At 40.0% G+C, this 18,525-nt stretch overlaps 1 protein-coding gene across 1 annotated transcript in view; it reads left to right on the top strand.

The window, feature by feature from the left end:
* LOC102017451 (zinc finger protein 490-like) overlaps positions 1-9,974 on the top strand; it is a gene marked incomplete at its 3' end in the record, with an annotated part of 10,477 nt that extends 503 nt beyond the window's left edge. The window contains 3 exon segments of the mRNA XM_005381149.2: positions 7,674-7,800; positions 8,007-8,067; positions 9,557-9,974. Of these exon segments, the coding sequence (XP_005381206.2) occupies positions 7,674-7,800; positions 8,007-8,067; positions 9,557-9,974 (606 nt within the window).
* Positions 9,975-18,525: the final 8,551 nt, after the last annotated feature.

Genomic DNA, 18,525 nt, shown 5'->3' on the forward strand with positions numbered 1-18,525 from the left:
GGGCGGAGGCGCGGGCGGGCGGGCCGGCGCTGCACTGTGCGCTGTGCTCCTGGGGCCGCCCCGCTGCAGCGGGCTGGGCCTCGCGTGGCTTCGCTTCTGCGTGGAAGTGTGTGTGGGGGCTCTGACCTCGGAGGGCGTCTGGAGTTTTCTTCTGATTTTGTTATTAAATACGCCCAACCTTTGGTATAATTATCCTTAGCACTCGGCACTTTTATTCCCCTTGGTCATTCCGTTCCATTTTCAGTTTCTTGGAGTGGGGGGAGATGAGTCGATTACAAGATTAGATTCCATAAACACGAAACTTCTGGGACAAAGAGAAATTTTGTTTTTTTAGGGTAAAAGCTGAAGATGTGAGATCATGGTCACGTGCACTTTATGATTTTTCTGTTTTTGTTTTTGTTTTGTGGCAGAGATTGAATCCAGGGTCGCCCGCGTCCTAGGCAAGCTCTGTGCAGCCAGTGGACTCCCCTCCCCGCCCCCAGTGGTATGAGCCTAGGGCTTTCGCTCTGAGCTTCACCCCAGTTCTCTTTTTATTTTATATTTTGAGACAGGGCCTCCGTAAGCCCCTAACCTGTCCAGCTGGCCTGGAATTTGTAAGCCTTTTGCCCCTCAGTTTTCCGGAGTGCTGGGATTACTGCGTGGGCTACCATGCCTGGCATGAACTCCTAATTTTTGTAATAATGGTATGATGAGCTGGGAGTGGTGGCGCAAACCTGTAATCTCACCACTTGGGAGGCTGAGGCAGTAGGATTGCTGGAATTTCGAGACCAGCTTGGTCTACACAGTGAGCTCAAGAGCAGCCGGAACTACATAGTGAGAGTTTGTCTCAAACAAACAAATAAACAAACACAAAAAGACAATAAAAACAAACGAAAAAGAAGATATGAAAAGTTACCAAAGTTAAGTGTACATCTTTGAAGATTATGATATTTTTAGGGAGTTGATTCCTCAACTCTAATATATAGTGTGCTACCAATTCATGGTAATATCCCCCAGTGTTAGATATAGAGGAAGGAAAATAATGATGCTCTTTGTGATTTTTTTTTTTATTTTTAAGCAAAGCTTATTTTATTTAAAAAATTTATTTTAGTACATGTTTGCAATACATAGTGATTATACTCATCGTGAAGATCTTTGTTATTTTAGCCAGAAAGATACTTGATAGTGCTCTTATTTTATTTTCTGTAGTGCATAACTCTTAAGTGTTTTAAAGAGTAAAATCTTAAAATGGTTTTCTCTGCAGAAAAGTTGAATCTAACAACAAAAGTTCAGTTAATCAGAATTTCTTTTTTTTTTTGTCGTTTTGAGACAGGGTCTCCCTATGCAGTTCAGGCTGGCCTTGAGTTCACTTTGTAGCCCAGGCTGATCTCGAACTTGCAATGATCCTCCTGCCTCAGCCTCCCCATTGTTGAGATTACAGGTATGCACCACCATGCCTAACTCCAGGAATGTTATCAAAAGCAGAGTATGACATAAATAAATATCTATTTTACATAAATAATGCAGGCAAAACTTTTAAAAATATGCAAAACAGAACAGTCTGACTTCAGCAAACCCAAATATACACTTCAGACAATTTCTTCCTTCCCTCCCTCACCTTTTTTGAGGAGGGATTTATTTCACCCAGTGCCTTCACACTGAGTTGCACCTCCAGCCCCTGATTTTCTTTTTATTTTGAGACAGAGACTGACTAAGTCACTAAGTTGCCCATTCTAGGCCTGAACATGAAATCTTCCTGTCTCAGCCTCCCAGAGGGCTCGAATTATGGGCATATGCCACCATGCTTGGCTAGATAGTTTCTTGGGTAACCTGTTATTTCATTATCTCAGAATGAGGATCCTGGAGATGGACATGCCTGTAATCTTGGCATTTGGGAGGCTTAGGCAGGAGGTCTCATGTTTGAGCCCAATTTGGGTTTCAGAGCAAGTTTGATGCTAGGCTGTGTCCACAAAACAAAACAAAACAAAACAAACCACACAAAACCTAGAGATGGTGGCACACATCTATACTCCCTGTACTCTGGGAGGCTGAGGCAGGAAGATTGGATGTTCAAGCCCAACGTGGACTTGAACAAGTTTGAGGCCAGGTTGGACTACATGTAGCAAGCCCTTGGCTCAAAAACAAAACAAAACAAAACAAAACAAAACAAAACAACAAACAGGTCACAAAATGAACCCCATAAAATCCTTCCATGGTGGCTCATGCCTATATTCCCTGCATGCTGGGGGGCTGAGGCAGGAAGAATTCAAGTTTGAGCCTAGCCTGTACAATTTAGTGAGTAGGTGAGACCCTACATCAATATGTAAAAAAAAAAAAATGGGCCAAGGATGTAGCTCAGGGGGAAGGCAGTGTGATCAGTCACTGGTACTGCACACAAACAGGTACACACATAGACACAGAAGCATTGTAGTTTACTGGTATGTTGCTTGTTTAGTAGGAGGAAGTCCTATGTTGGTGTACCCAGAACTGCAAAACCTCTTTTCCATGATGCTGAGGACAGACCTCAGGGCTTCCCTGATGCTAGCTACTCCATTGAGCTCCAGAACCAGCCCCTAGTAATTTGTCTCTTATCTGTCTGTCTGTCTATCATCTATGTATCTATCCGTCTATCTATCTATGTATCTATCTATGTATCTATTATCTTTATGTCTATCTATTGTTACTGGGGATTGTACTCAGTACCTTCACACTGACATATATTGCCAGCGCATTTTGTTTTATTTTGAGATGGGACCTAAGTCACTAAGTTGTCCAGACTGCTGGAACTTGTAGTCCTCTTGCCTCAGGCTTCCAGAGTGCTATGATTAAAGGAATCTACCACTTTTCTGGCATAATTTGTATCCTTGTCACTTTTTCTTTGAGGTTTTCTCTCCTTAAATTGCCCAAACAGGTTTTGTACCTTGAAACCCTGGAATCAAGTAATCCTCCCTGCTGAACCTCCCAAATGGTCAGGAAAGTAGGCTCCTGCCATCGCCTCTGCCTCTATACTTATTTTTTTATTCTTTCAGGTAGTTTCACATCAGACCAATTTATTGTCTTTTCAAAAGACTAGCACTTGATTTTTGTTGCCCAAATTTATTTCCCTCAATTTGATTCCTTCTCTTTTGTGTATTTTCTTGTGCTTTACTCTGGGTTTAATTGGTTACTATTCCCCTCCACCCTCCTGACTGGCATTTAACCCAGGGCATTTGCACTGGAGGTATATCCCCGTGTCTTTTTATTTTGAGATGGGGTCTCTCAAATTTACTCAGGTAGGACTTGAACTTTTGATCCTTCTGCCTCAGCCTCACAGAGTGCTGGAATTACAAGTATGCACCACCATTCCTGGGTGTTTTCTTTTCCCTCACTCCCTTCCTGGGATCAAATCCAGGGCCTATGGACTAAGGTAGATCTTCAGCTCTTTTTTTTTTTTTTTTCTCCAGTACTGGGAATCGATTTCATGACCTTGAGCTTGCCAGGCAGGTGCTGTGCCGCTGAGCTAAATCCCCAGCCCCTTCAGCTCTTTTTATTTTTTTTATTTTTTAGTGTTTTTGACACATGGTTTCACTATGCAGCTCAGGCTGGCCTTGAGCTCACTTTGTAGCCCAGGCTGGTCTGGAACTTGCAATGATCCTACTGCCTCAGCCTCCCAAGTGCTGGGATTACAGGTGTGTGCCACCACTCCCAGCCCCAGCTCTTTTTAAAGTTTTAAAGTCTAAAAAGTTTTAAAGTGTGAGATAGGATTTCACTGAGTTGCCCAGGTTTGGGTTAGGGTTATGACCCTCTTACCTCAGCCTCCCAGCCTGCTGGGATCACAGGCGTGCATCATCATGCCTGGCTGTTTTTTTTTTTTTTTTTTTTTCCTAAGGTAGACACTGTGATTATTGGTGTAGAAATATGTCCTTTGCCAGTGTATGTGTTCAATAGCATAAATTTCCCTGCAGTCACTGCTTGTGCTACATTCCAAGAATTATAGTGTTCTGTTTTCATTTTACTCTACATCTTGGATGTTCAATTCTTTTTTTTTTTTTTTTTTTTTTTATTTTTTGAGACAAGGTCTCACTATGTAGCCCAGTCTGGCCTTGAACTTGCAGCGATCCTCCTGCCTGAGCCTCCAGAGTGCTGGAATTACAGGTGTGTAGTACCATGCCCAGCTGAACCTAGGGTTTTTGCACTGAGCTACAGCCCTAACCCTTTAAAAAATACTTTTTTGAGATAGGACCTCACTAAGTTACTCAAGTTCACTTTGAACTTGTGATCTTCCTGCTTCAGCCCACTAGGGTATTGGGATTATGTATTTCCTTTTAAGTCTTAAAATTTTACATCTCTGCTTGAAATTATCTATCTGTTCTTACATACTTTTTGCTAATAGATCCCTCAGCATATTAAACTCTTCAAGCTTGGTTTATTTCTGCAGTCTGAGATTCCAGCATCTTTTCTACATCTGAGTGTGGTTCTGGTGCTTGTCTTTTTTTCTTCAAACTTTAGAAATGTTTTATTCAGCCTCAGTTCTTTTTCATTGAGTATTGGACAGGATATAGTTGTAAAAAGGAGGTGAAGATTCTTAGACCTTTTGATTGAGAATTTAGGATAATCCTTCTGGGTTAAGGCTGAGTTAATTTTCATAGTAACTGACAGTATCAAAGGATAAATTTCTTCTGCTACCTTTGCTTTGATGTCTGGGCTCCCATAGAAACTTTTTTTTTCCTCCTAGTGGTACTGGGCCCTCTACTGAGCTACATCCCAGCCTTTCTTAAATTTACATTTAAAAATTTTAAATTTTGATACAGGGTCTTGCAGAGTAACTCAGTTGCCCAGGTTGGGTTTGAATTTGGAATCTTCCTGCTCCACCCTTCCAGAGTGCTGTGTTTATAGGTGTGGGCCATCACGCTTGGCTCTCTAAAGGCATGGAAAACCAGAAAGATAAAGAAGTGATACAGTCTTTTTTTTTTTTGTGTGTGTGTGTGTGTCTTTGAGACAGGGTCTCACTCTGCAGTTCAGGCTGGCCTTGAGCTCACTTTGTAGCCCAGGCTGGTCTCGAACTCACAATGATCTCCCTGCCTCAGCCTCCTGAGTGCTGGGATTACAGGCATGCACCACCATGCCCAGTGATATAATCTTTAATTGTACTCCACTGTTACTAAAATTAAATCCTAATAACATAATGGGAAGATGTACAAACATCATTTAAGCTCGTGTCTGCCAGACTCATAAAGGGAGAGGAGGATGACAAGTTTAAGGCCAGTCAGTACAGTATAGTTCAACTTTGTCTGAAAATAAAAATTAAAAATAAAAGACTAGATGTTGCCCAGTGGTACAATTCTTCTCTAATTGTAGGACCCCGTGTGTTTAGTCACTAGGATTGGCAGAGAATAGAGGTGAGATGTGGATCCATGTTGGGGGGATTGAGCCCCAGGCCTTGAGGCCAAGGAAGCTATATTTGAAGACCCAGATGACTGTTTTTATACAGCTAGGTAAATTTGATGGTGTGTGTGTGTGTATGTGTGTCTGTGGTGCTAGGGTATGTCAGGGTTCACTAGAACTGACTTAATATAAAAATACATATGATTGTATAAAGAATTTATTAAGTAGGCTTATAGTGGCTGCCTGCATAATCAGGGGTGGAAGAATGCAAAATGACTGTCTGCATGCTGGAGCGCTGGCGGATCCAGTCAAAGGTCAGAGACCTGGAGCTCACTGCAGTGTTGTGCAAGTCCATGCTGGAATCCTGAAGGGTGTGCATTGGAAGGCTGAGGAGTCTATGTTGGAAACCTGCTGCAACTGGAGACAAAACATCCAAAGGTGATGACGAAGACCGGAGCTCCTCCACAGAAGCAAAAGGGAAGACTTCCTTCTTTCCATTTTTATTCCATCCAGGCTACAAGCCTATTTGTTGGTGCTACCCACATCTGAGGTGGATCTTCCATCCTCAGTTTGTAGCCTACATTTCCATCATTCACAGATATACCCAGAACTGTGCTCTACCAGTCCTCTATGTGTTTATTAATCCATTCAAGTTGATATATTACAATTAGTGATTGCATAGGGATTGAACTCAGAGCCTGTTCAACATGCTATGCAAATATCTACCAGTGGTCTACACCTTCAGCCTTCTTTTTATTTATTTATTTATTTATTTATGTATTTATGTATTTATGTATGTACGTATGTTTTTGAGGCACTGTCTCACCATGTAGTGCAGGCTGGCCTTCAACTTGCTTATGTAGCGCAGGCTGGCCTTGAATTCAGTAATGATTCTGCCTCAGCCTCCTGAGTGCTGGGATTATAGGAGTATGCCACCACGCCCAGCTCAGTTTTCTTTCTTTCTTTCTTCTTTCTTTTCAGCTTTCTTTATTTTGAGATGGTTCTCTTTATTTTACCTAGGCTGACCTCAAACTTGGAAAGCTGGATCCTGTCTGCCTCAGCCTACCAGATAGCTATAACAACAGGCATGAGCCGTTAGGTCTGGCTCTGAGTTTTTGTATAGGCATGGAATATCTCAGAGCAATCCATTTTCTTGTTACATATTGGGTATCCCCAGGTATCCTAGCTTCTGATTTTTATTTGTTTTTGGTACCAGGAATCAAACTTATGGTTTCATGCTTGCCAGGCAGGTGCTGTGCCTCTGAGCTACATCCCGGCCCCTTCTGATGTCTTTTGATGGGAATGATTTTAAGGATGTATTTATGCATTTAAACAATATTCTCGGGCTGGGGATATAGCTCAGCTGAGCAAGTGCCTGTCTGCTAAGTGCGAGGTCATGAGTTTGATTCCTGGTACCAAAAAATAAAAAACAATGTTCTCCTTTGGCTATCTTTCATGAAATATTAATTGATATTGTGCATATTAAGGTGCAAAATGGTAGCTTTTCCCCCGAAGCACTGCGGTTTGAACTGAGGACCTTTATACTGAGCTATATCCCCATCCTTTTAAAAGGTATTTTTAAAGTTTTCAGACCAGATCTGGCTGTGTTGCCCAGGCTAGGCTGGGGTCTAAATTGTGAACTTTCTATCCAGGAGTGATGGTGCATTCCTCTAATCCCAACACTTGGGAGGTTGAGGTAGGAGGTTTGTCTCCCCCCCGATAAAAACTCCTCTCAAACCCAAAAGTTGTAATCTTCCTGCCTCAGCCTCAGATTGTGGAATTTCAGGCATGTGCCACCAAGCCTGGCCAGAAAATGATAGCTTGTCTAATCAGGAATTGGTTACTTTCAATTTCATTTCTGGGAACATATTTGGCACATTGCTTCAAGGTGAATTTGGTGCTACCAGTAAACATAAGATATGTAGAGGTTAAAATATAGAAATCAGCTGGGCATGGTGCCACATGTCTGTAACTCAGCATGCTGGGAGGCTGAGGAAGGGTGATTTCAAGGTTGAGCGATTTAGTGAGATCTGTTTCCAAGTAAAATAGCATAGAAATGAAGCTTAGTGCGAAGGGCCTGGGTTCATGTGGCAGTTCTGCAAAATAAACAAAAAAGCAAAAACCCATACAAAATGTAGAAATAATTTTTCTGTGTTCATGGCTGCTAAATTTTATGAGGAAGTGAGGTTTGGTGTTCCGGCAACAGTAAATATTTGGATCCCTCAGAGGAGTGGGGAGCATCTGTAGGAACTGAGGATTGATCCTCAATCCTCACATGGTGAGGATGTCAGTCTCACCGTGTACCTATGCCCATTTGTGGGATGTTTTAGGACTCAGTGGCCTTTGAGGATGTGGCTGTGAAGTTCACCTTTGAAGAGTGGGCTCTGCTGGATCCTTCACAGAAGAGACTCTACAGAGATGTGATGAGGGAAACCATCAGGAACCTGGCCGTTGTGGGTGAGGATGATGTCATTCCTTCATTTAGGGAATTACAGAATAAATGTTTCATGCTCATCAGCTGGGTCCCAGGATTTTAAAGCTGGAAATAATATTGCTTTGGTGATTAAATTAGGCTAATTTACAATTGAAGCATGTATGTATACTGTCATACATTTTCTCTAAAACCAAATTTATGACAATTTGTCTCTGGGTGTGAATTTTAGGGAGAAAATGGAAAGACTGGAACATTGAAGATGGTGATCAAAATGCGAGGAGAAATCTAAGGTGAACTGTACTCATATGTAGTGGCCCTGTAGGATATTTTCCTATATTATGACATTTCAAATACAAGCAAGCTAAACAGTAAGCCCCACTTCTAACTGATTTGTCAAAAAATTTCCCTCCAAAATATTGACTAGCTGAGTGTTGTGACATATGACTGTAAACCCAGCTTCTTGGTAGGCTTAGGCAAGGGGATTGAAAGTTTAATCCCACCCCGAATAACTCTGTGGAGATACCCAAAATGTGGTAAAATTTATGGGACCCAGCTGGGTATGGTGGCATACACCTGTAATCCCAACACTACGGAGGCTGAGGCAGAATGAGCATTGTGAGTCTGAGGCCAGCCTGCACTATATAGTGAGACTTGCTCTCAAAAAAAAAAAAATTGTGAGGCTGAGGTAGGAGGATCTTTGTGAGTTTGAGACCAGCCTGGGCTACAAAGTGAGCTCAAGACCTGTCTGAACTGCATAGCAAGACCCTGTCTCAAAAAGACAAAAAAAAAAAAAAAAAATTTGTGGGACCCCTGTCTGAAAATTTAAAAAATCCAAAAAAGGACTGAGGATGTAGCTCAGTTCAAAGGTTCTGGGTTCACTATTCAGTAACACACACGTACATACACACATACACACATACTTAAAAATTTTATAGATGTTAAGGATGTGAAATGTAGTTTACTTCAAACCAGTATCAAGAGCTGGTTGTAGGCTAGGGATATAGCTCAGTGGCATAAGTGCCCACCTGGCAAGTGCAAGGTCCTGAGTTCGATTCCTGGCGCCTGCCCCTCCCCCCAAAAAAGAGCTGGTTGTATTGGCACATATCTGTAATCTGACCACTCTTGGCAGCTAAGGCTAAAGGATGGGATGTTCCAGCCAGCCTGGGCAATTTATTTACTTATTTTTTTGAAATGTTAACAAAAGGCTTTAGGGCTGGTACATAACTCAGTCATACAGCACTTGTCCAATGTGTATGAGGCCCAGGGTTCCATCCCCAGCCTTCAGCCTGGGTAATTTAGTGACTTAGTTCCTGTCTCCAAGATTAATATATGTAAAAAGGCCTGGGCATGTAGCTAAGTCAAATGCCCTGTGTTTAGTCCTTCATACTGGAAAAAACAAAAAACATTGTCAAACCTTACATATAAATATTACTGTTCTCATAATGACAGCCAAATACCTGTCTAAGGCATTCCATACATTCACTTTAGAATGTTGACAAGGAAGAAAGGCAGCATTTCTCCAGAGAGTGATTAAATAGTGATTCTTTTCTTTTTTGTTTTTTTTGACACAAGTTCTTGTTATGTAATCTAGCCTGCCTTGAACTCACTACATAGCTCAGGCTGGCCTCAAACTCATGGTGACCCTCTTGCCCCAGCCTCTCGAGTTTTGGGATTATAGATGTGCGCCACCATCCCTGGCTAAATAGTGATTCTGATACCTATTAAAAATAAGAAAAAATTTAAAAATGTCATTGAAAATGCACTATTTGTTCTTTACAGAAGCTATATGGTCAAGCAACCCTGTGAAAGTAAAGCAAGCCTTCAGTGTAAAGAAAACAGCAGAATTTCAAATCTGAGTCTCATCAAGGAAACTCAGACCTGTGGAGCAGCGTGTAAAGGCAGCTTGTGTGAAAAAGTCTTTATGTATCCAAAATTCCTTAGTGGGCACCTCAGATCACCTCCTGCCTGCAGAGCATACAAGAGTCAGAAATATGGAAATAAGCCATACGAATGTAAGGAGTGTGGTAAAGCATTCATTTATCACCAGTGTCTTCGGAACCATGAGAGTACTCATACTGCAGAAAAACCTTATGAATGTAAACAGTGTGGCAGAGGTTTCACATTTCTCAGTTCTTTTCGAAAACATGAAAGAAGTCATGTTAGAGAGAAAAGCTATCAGTGTAAAGAATGTGGGAAAACATTTTTTGGTCGCCAAACATTTAAGATACACATGAACATACACACTGGGATGAAATTCTATCAATGTAAGCACTGTGGAAAACCCTTTCTGTATTACTCATCATATAAAACTCATGAAAAGAATCACAGTCGAGAGAGATGTTATGAAGGTAGACAATGTGGTGAATCCATCAGTGTCCCGATAAATCTGCAATATCATGAAGGGACCCATGCTACAGAAAAATCTTGTAAATGTACAGTATGTGGTAAAGACTTCAAATGTCTACATGTTTTTCAGTTACATAAAAATACTCATACTGGAGAGAAACTTCATAAATGCCAGGAATGTGGGAATTCCTTTGTTTGTCTTAGAAGGCTTCAGAGGCACGGGAGAATGGACACTGGAGAGCAACTTTATAAATGTATGGAATGTGGGAAGACTTCCAGGACTTCAAGCTTCTGTGAAGTACATGAAAGAACTACTGCAAAAAACCCCTACACCTGTAATCAATGTGGCAAAGCATTCAGGGATTCTAATACCCTTCAAGATCATGAGGGAATACATAGTAGAGAGAAACTTTATCAGTGTAAAGTGTGTTGTAGAGCCTTTAATAGTTCAAGCTCAGTTCAAGTGCATGAAAGAACTCACAGTGGAGAGAAACCCTATGAATGTGAACAGTGTGGGAAGACCTTCACTCGTTCAAATGTCCTACGAATGCATGAACGAATTCATAGTGGAGAGAAACCCTACAAATGTGAACAATGTGGAAAGGCCTTTAATTATTCTCATTCCCTCCGCCTTCATGAAAGAACTCACAGTGGAGAGAAACCCTATGAATGTCAACAGTGTGGAAAGGCTTTCACTCATTCTAGTGGTTTGCGAGCACATGAAAAAATTCATAGTGGAGAGAAACCTTATGAATGTCAACAATGTGGAAAGGCTTTCAATTACTCTAATTCGCTCCGAGTCCATGAAAGAATTCACAGTGGAGAGAAACCCTATGAGTGTCAACAATGTGGAAAGGCCTTCCATTCTTCTAATTCCTTCCGTGTACATGAAAGAACTCACAGTGGAGAGAAACCCTATGAATGTCAACAATGTGGGAAGGCCTTTGCTAGTTCCTGTTACCTTCATGTTCATGAAAGAACTCATCGCGGAGAGAAACCTTATGAATGTGAACAATGTGGTAAGGCCTTTAATTACTCTAATTCTCTCAGAGTCCATGAAAGAACTCATAGTGGAGAGAAACCCTATGAGTGTCAACAATGTGGAAAGACCTTCACTTGTTCTGGTGCCCTTCATGTACATGAAAGAATTCACAGTGGAGAGAAACCCTATGAATGTGAACAATGTGATAAAGCCTTCACTTATTCCCACTCTCTGAAGGTACATATAAAGTCACACTATCGAGAAATTCTATGAATGTAAATATGGTTGAAGGCCTTCAGTTGTTCCATTTATACTGCAGTATATGGCAATATTCACTGAAGAGAAAAATCTAAGGATGTGAAAAATGTGGTAAGACGTTCACTTAGTCAAGTGATATTTGAGCACATAAAACAGAAAAACCCCAAACGAACCAGACTTCTGGAAAAGAAGCACTACATGTAAAAAGAATGTTGTAAAACTAAGAGCTTCCTTTTGTGCTTCACTGCATAAGAGCTCATGAAAGGAAATTCCTTGAAGTGTAAGGTATATGGAAAACCCATCTCATCACACAAAGCTTTGGGTATACATGAGAATTTACCGTGGAAAGACACCTTACAAATATAAAGAATATAAAAAAAAATTCATTCATTTTTGTTTAGTTTGAAACTGAGGTCACTGTGGTGTCTCCCACTTTGTTTTTGAGATTGGGTCTGCATTAGTTGGTAAATTCCACAGGCTAAGCTTGAACTTGTGATTTTCCTGCCTCAGCCTGTCATGGTCCTGGGTCTACAGGTGTGGGCTACCACGCTTGACTGAGAACAAGTTTTTGAGGCCTACCTCCTTAGAAAAGGATGTTGCACTGATCCTTGAATACAAACATAAGCATGTGAAAAATAGGTGAGAAATTTAACGGTTACAGCTCTTCTTTATTATTTTTTTTACTAGTATATGTTTGCCGTATATAATGATCACATTCATTATGGGGAATTTGTACTGCAGCTCTTTTTTTAATTTTAAGGTACAACAAAATCAGTTTAAAGGCTTCTGTTTGAACAGATGAGCTTTCAGTCTTTCCCACAGAGTTTTCCTAAGCAGTCCTCTAAATCTAATCAGTTGCATTAAGATACTGAATAGAGATAGCCATTCGTATTTATTGGTTATAATTTCTAAGTGGGCAGTATCTAATGCTTTCCTATCTGGGTAAGAGAAAAAGCATTTGGGCCCATTAACATGTTCTTACCGAACCACTGGTGGTACATGCATGACTGTCCCATTAGGTGGCTCATACCACTAGTGGTACAAATGGATCTAATCACTTTTATCAGTCACTTTACTAATAAAGTTAATACAAAGTCTATAAATGGACTGAGTTCAGTTGCTTGAATTTGAATAATTGCCCAAATATAAATATTAATACTGTGCATACTAGTTAAAATTAATACAATTGATACATTGATTTCATTGTTAAAAGAAATTTATGTGAAAGTTTAGTTTATCAGTAATTAATTCTAACATGGAACTCTTATAAGTATCCCATTGCTGGTGTATATAATGAGCATTTACAACTGTTCAACCACAAATTAGCTGTATTACAAATTTTTATACCATTTTAAAGTTTTCCTTAAGGAACTATAATACAATGACATCTGGCCAGCTAAGTCAACACCTTTCTTTGTGTTATTATAATCAAAGACCCTCTGAGAAAGTGGTACAAGCTGCCTGATGGGATAGTCATGCACGTAGCACTGGTAGTTCAAATGGGTGCAAATGATTTACTTCATATCAGAGACATCCAGCGGCAAGACATATGAATTACTGCCCTTCCTGGATATATTAATTCTGCTACTCACACCTTGAAGACATTAACCAGCTCTACTATTATGAAAACATGAGTGCATCAATGTCTGGCATAATGAACTTCTTCCCTAGGGCACTGGACTCATCCTACTATAATAGAAACAGTCTCATGGCAGAATCACATGTTTCAAGACATTGTCCATCTTCTCCCAGTGAGAAGATGCAGTTGATTTCCAAAATACTCATTTTCTCTAGCCATTTGGTTTTACTAAACATCTGTGACTACATACTTAGCAGTGCTAGGGATCTCTAACACTGTGCGCCAGTGCAGTCACTGAAAATCTTAAATTTTAACAAATACTTTGTCATTTTAAATTCCAGCTGGATAAAAATGCAGTAAATGTATTGAGGAAAGACTGGAGTGAATCATTTCACATAGAATGCTATAGAAAATTCACAGTGTAAGTGTTATTTTCATTCCCCAAAATGTAAGAAAATCACTGAGAACCAGTTGGGTCCTTGTGCAGTTAGTGGGAATGGAAAAAGCTGCAGCCACTCTGGAAGACACCGTGGTGGTGCCTCAAAAACTAAAAACAAAGTGTGTAATACCGGGACACGAATATCGGCACTCTGGGAGGCTGAATCAGGAGGATTGCAAATTGAACCCAGCATGGACAATTTAGCAATTTAGCAAGACCTCGTCTGAAAAATGGTGGATGTTTTTAGATTTGAAGCTCAGTGTGAAGGTGCTAGATTCAGTCCCCTGTGCAGGAAGGAGGGAGAGAAAGGGGAGACAGCATTAAAAAGAACTGAGCTGGGTGGGCATCATATTGAGGGCCATCTAAAAAATATTAAACATGTGGGGCTGAGAGTAGAGCTCAGTGGTAGAGCACTTGTGTCCCAAGTGAGGTACTTAATTTGATCTCTAGCACTGCAAATAAGTTTAAAATAAAAACCAAGTAACGAAAGGATGAAATCCACTTCTGAGTAATCCAAAAGAACGGAAAGGAGTAACTCAAACCAGTACTTGTCCACCCATATTCATGACATTATAATTCATTGGATCCAAAAGGTAAAAGCACACTATGGGTCTTATCAATGTCTAAATGGACCAAAATGATACACACAGAATATTTGATTTTAAAAAGGAGTACTGTTTCCTAGTCCTCCCACCAAGGGTAGAATTCTCTTTTTATGTATCAGGGATTGAACTTGGGACCTTGCACTTGCCAGGAAGGCACTGAGCTCTATCCCTTGCCCAAGGATAGAAGTCTTATTTGAAGATCTCACTCCACAGTGTTTACCTCTTGTGGATGTGAACATGTATTAAGTTTGAAAGGCAGCAAATCACTTGACTTCCATAACCTTCAGATTGGAAAGTGAACCCTACTCCCAATAAACTGCCTCCAGCTAATTTTGTATTTGCTAGTTTGAACTGGTGATGTAGGTATCTGGTCACTTTTTGCAGGCAGTTTCTCCCATTCCTTGATTATTGTTAGGGAGCCTTAGAAGGGATGTGGCAGTACTGGGATAAACCAGGTCAGTTTCCCTTGCCCCAACCTTGGTCCTTTCCTGTGTCCTTAAATGATCTTTTGTGTGGGGACATCTATGGTCGGAGTCTCTGAAGCCTCTCTCCTACCAGTAGCAAATATTGCAGCTTCCCGGTGACTACAGGTGTTCCTGTAGGCTAAGTAAAGATATCTGATAGCAGATGACACTTTAGTGGACTTCAGGAGTACCCAAGAGCACAATGGGGGATAAAGCTATAAGGCATGTAACTTTGCTGGTGTTTACTGAACTCAATGGAAAAACCAAAAACCAAAAACCTAGTTTTGACAGATATATTTCAGGATATTACAGCAGCATTTGATGACCTGGAACATCATTGCTGCTTTCATTTTCAACCCTTGGTGTTTCATCCTTGGGATCCATTTTGTGTGTTCATACAGAAATGATTTCATTCTGTGTAAGTGTAGCTTCAGGAAGTGTAGACTTTCTTATTAGACCGGGGCATAGGAGCCACCTATAGGGCTTGGTTTTGGGGTCAGGATATACCCTCTGTAGCATGGGCTGGGCTGACAACAGTTCCAGTGGTGGTGAACCTTTTGGAGACTGAGTGCCCAAACTGCAAAAGAAAACCCACTTAGTGCAAAGTGCAAACACTGCAATTAAATCCAGTTACTGAAGTTTTAGTTTAGAAAAACTTATCCGATGCCTGACTAGGGCAATATGGCCCATGTGCCAGTAGGGCTCTGTATGTCTGCTGCAGCATGTGTGCCATAGATTTGCTACCAATGGTTCACTTATATCTAGAACATATAAGGAATGACAAATCAGACCCCCCCCCCAAATTCAAAGACCCAATCCAAAAATGGGCATCTGAGATGAATACACACTTCTCAGGTGAAGAAATACAAACAAAATAAATACATGAAAAAATGCAACATCACTGGTCATTCAAAACATGCAAATTAAAACAACACTGAAATTCCATCTCACCCCAGAAAGAATGACTATTATAAAAAAATTAACCAATAACATGCTGGAGGAGCTGTGGGGAAAAAGGAATCATTCTCCATGGTTGGTGGAAGTGTAGACTGGTACAACCACCTTGGATATCAGTATCGAGGTTCCTCAAAAACTAGGATTAGAGGTCCCACTCCACCCAACTGTTCCCCTTCTGGGTATCTTCCTAGAAGAATTAAAAACACCATCCCACAGCGATATGTATGCACCAAGGTTTATAGCAGCGCAATTTGTAATAGATAAATCTTGGAAACAACCCAAATGCCCTTCAGCCAAGGAATGGATAAAAAAGATATGGTCATTATATAATGGAGTACTACTCGGCTGTAAAGAGGACAAACTGGAGACTTTTAGAGGTAAATGGATGCAACTTGAGACCATATTCATAAGTGAAATATATGACTCATTTGCATGAACATCATATTGTCTGGTATGAGAAACTGAAAGAGTAAATTCTAAAGTGTTCAATAGATACTGTGAAATGGGAAGAAATTTAAAAGACAAAAAGGATCTGGGATGGGTGGAAAGGAAAGGACAGTAGGGAGATGAATATGTACTTCTCAGATGAAGAAATACAAACAGAAAACATATGAACAAATGTTCAATATTACTGGTCATTCAAAGAATGCAAATTACAACAACACTGAGATTCCATCTTACTCTGGAAAGAATGGCTATCAAGAAATCAACCAATAACTAATGCTGGAGGGGCTGTGGGAAAAAAAGAAAACTTCTCCCTTGTTGGTGCGAGTGTACACTGGTGCAACCACTCTGGAGATCAGTATAGATATTCCTCAAAAACCTAGGATTGGAGGTCCCATTTGACCCAGCTGTTCCCCTTCGGGGCATCTTCCCAGATGAATTAAAAGCATCATACCACAGAGATATATGTGTCCCCATGTTTATAGCAGCACAATTTGTAATAGCTAGATCTTGGAAATGACACAAATGCCCATCAACTGAGGAATGGATAAGAAGTGGGTCTTTTCTGTACAACGGAGTACTACTCATATACAAAGTAGGATAAACTGAAGATTTTTATAGGTAAATGGATGAAACCCAAGATCACCCTCTAAATGTAATAAATCAGATGCACATCTATAAACATCATGTTATCTCCCTAGTGTGAGAAGCTGAAAGAATAAATAAGATTTAAAGTGTACAATAGATATTGTGAAATGGGAAGAAACTGTTCAAAAGGCAAGAGAAACTAGGCTGGAGGAAGGAGAACAGGAAGGAAGGGAAAAGGAAAAAAAATACAAGGTAGTTATACTATTAGTTTCTCTTAGTTCATTGAAAAGAAAAGTTTGTGCTAATATTGTTTGGAGAATTTTTTATGCCCAGGCCACTGATACAGCTCATAAGCACAAGTGTCTGCCTGGCAAATGCAAGGTCCTGAGTTCAATTCCTGGTACCAAAAACAGTACAGTTTTTTTTTTTTTTTTTAACCAAAACAAATAATTTTTTATGCCCAAATCTTGTACCCTGAGTAACTACTTTGAAGATAACAAAAAACTATTGTTATTCTCCTATTATTTTGTTATGAAATTTTGTTTTATTTTTTCATAGAATAAAAAAGGGTACATAACTTATGTAGTACTCATGGGCTAGTATACATCAATGATGATGAACAAAACAATGCTATGACATCATAGATCAGTCTCACATAATGTTGAGTGAAAGAAACTACATATAAAGTAATGTATACCAGAATCTGCCTACAAAATTTTCTTGTTTTACCAAGTGCAAAACCACAATAATCAGTGGTGGTAGAGATCAAACTAATGGATAAAAGTGAGGAAAGAGGAAGAGCTAGTGATTGGAGGTATGGGGTAAGGGTAGAGTTGGGGCATGCTGAAATTGTTATTTTCTTAAGCTGGGAAGTGTTGTCTGGGTATATTTTTATATTTACCAAGCTATGTACTTATGATTTCTGACTTTTGTGTGTATACTATATCTCAGTTAAAATTTTATTAATAAAAATTTATGCATACAAAAAAACCTTAAAAGCCAGGAGAGCTTGGAGTGAAATTTCTTTAAGGCCTAAAAGAAATAAATTTTCATCTGAGATTACTATCTCCTCTAAAACTTTCTTTCAAGCCGGGCATGGTTGTGCACGCTGTAATCCTAGCACTTGAGAGGCTGAGGCAGGAGGATTGTTGCAAGTTTGAGACCATCCTGGGCTACAAAGTGAGCTCAAGGCCAACCTGAACTCCATAGCGAGACCCTGTTTCAAGAAGACAACAAAACTATCTTTCAAAACTGATGGAGAAAGAAAAACTAACCATGATTAAGAGCATATAAACAAATTCGTGGCCACCAAAACACATTTGCACAAAGTATAGAAGGGAAGCCTAGACAGAGTGAGGCCAATATCATCAAAGAGCCCAACAGAAAGAATTCATGTGACAGGATGTGAAGTAAAGGAAAATGCTGTTGAAAATAGGAATGGAAGAAGAAGAGAGAGAAATGATTCAGTAAATAGCATTTAGTGATAATTATCAATGTAAATGTTCTTAACACTCGAATCAAAAAGGCATAGATTAGAAGATTAGATAAAAAACCAAAACCACAACTGCATTTTGCATAGAAGATATACACCTCATGTGTACAATAGACAGAAACTGAAAAGATAGAAAATGATACTTCATGAAATAGGAGACCAAAAGCAAGTAAGAGTAGCTATGTATTTTTGACAAGGTGGACTTCATGCCAAAACTGACTCAAAGGGACAAAAATGTTATGATATACAGATAAAGGGAACACTTGAACAGGAAGAGATAGTAATTGTAAATATATTACAAATACAATACACTCACTGGATATGGTGGGTGCAGGCCTGTAGTCCCAGCACTCAGAAGGCTGAGGCAGGAGGATTGTGATGAGTTTAAGACCAACATGAGCTACAAAAGTGAACTCAAGGCCAGCCTGCACTACCTAATGAGACCTTGTCTCCAAAAAAATGTAAACTTAATGTTAGTGTTCCTAATTTCATAAAACAAATGTTACTGGCCATTTAAAATCTGAAAGCATCATCACAAACATAATGGAGGATTTCAATATCCCATTGTCACAAATATACATATTAACCAGTAGA

Source organism: Chinchilla lanigera, unplaced genomic scaffold, assembly GCF_000276665.1.
Source record: "Chinchilla lanigera isolate Chin_1 unplaced genomic scaffold, ChiLan1.0 scaffold00014, whole genome shotgun sequence".
Lineage (NCBI taxonomy): Eukaryota > Metazoa > Chordata > Mammalia > Rodentia > Chinchillidae > Chinchilla > Chinchilla lanigera.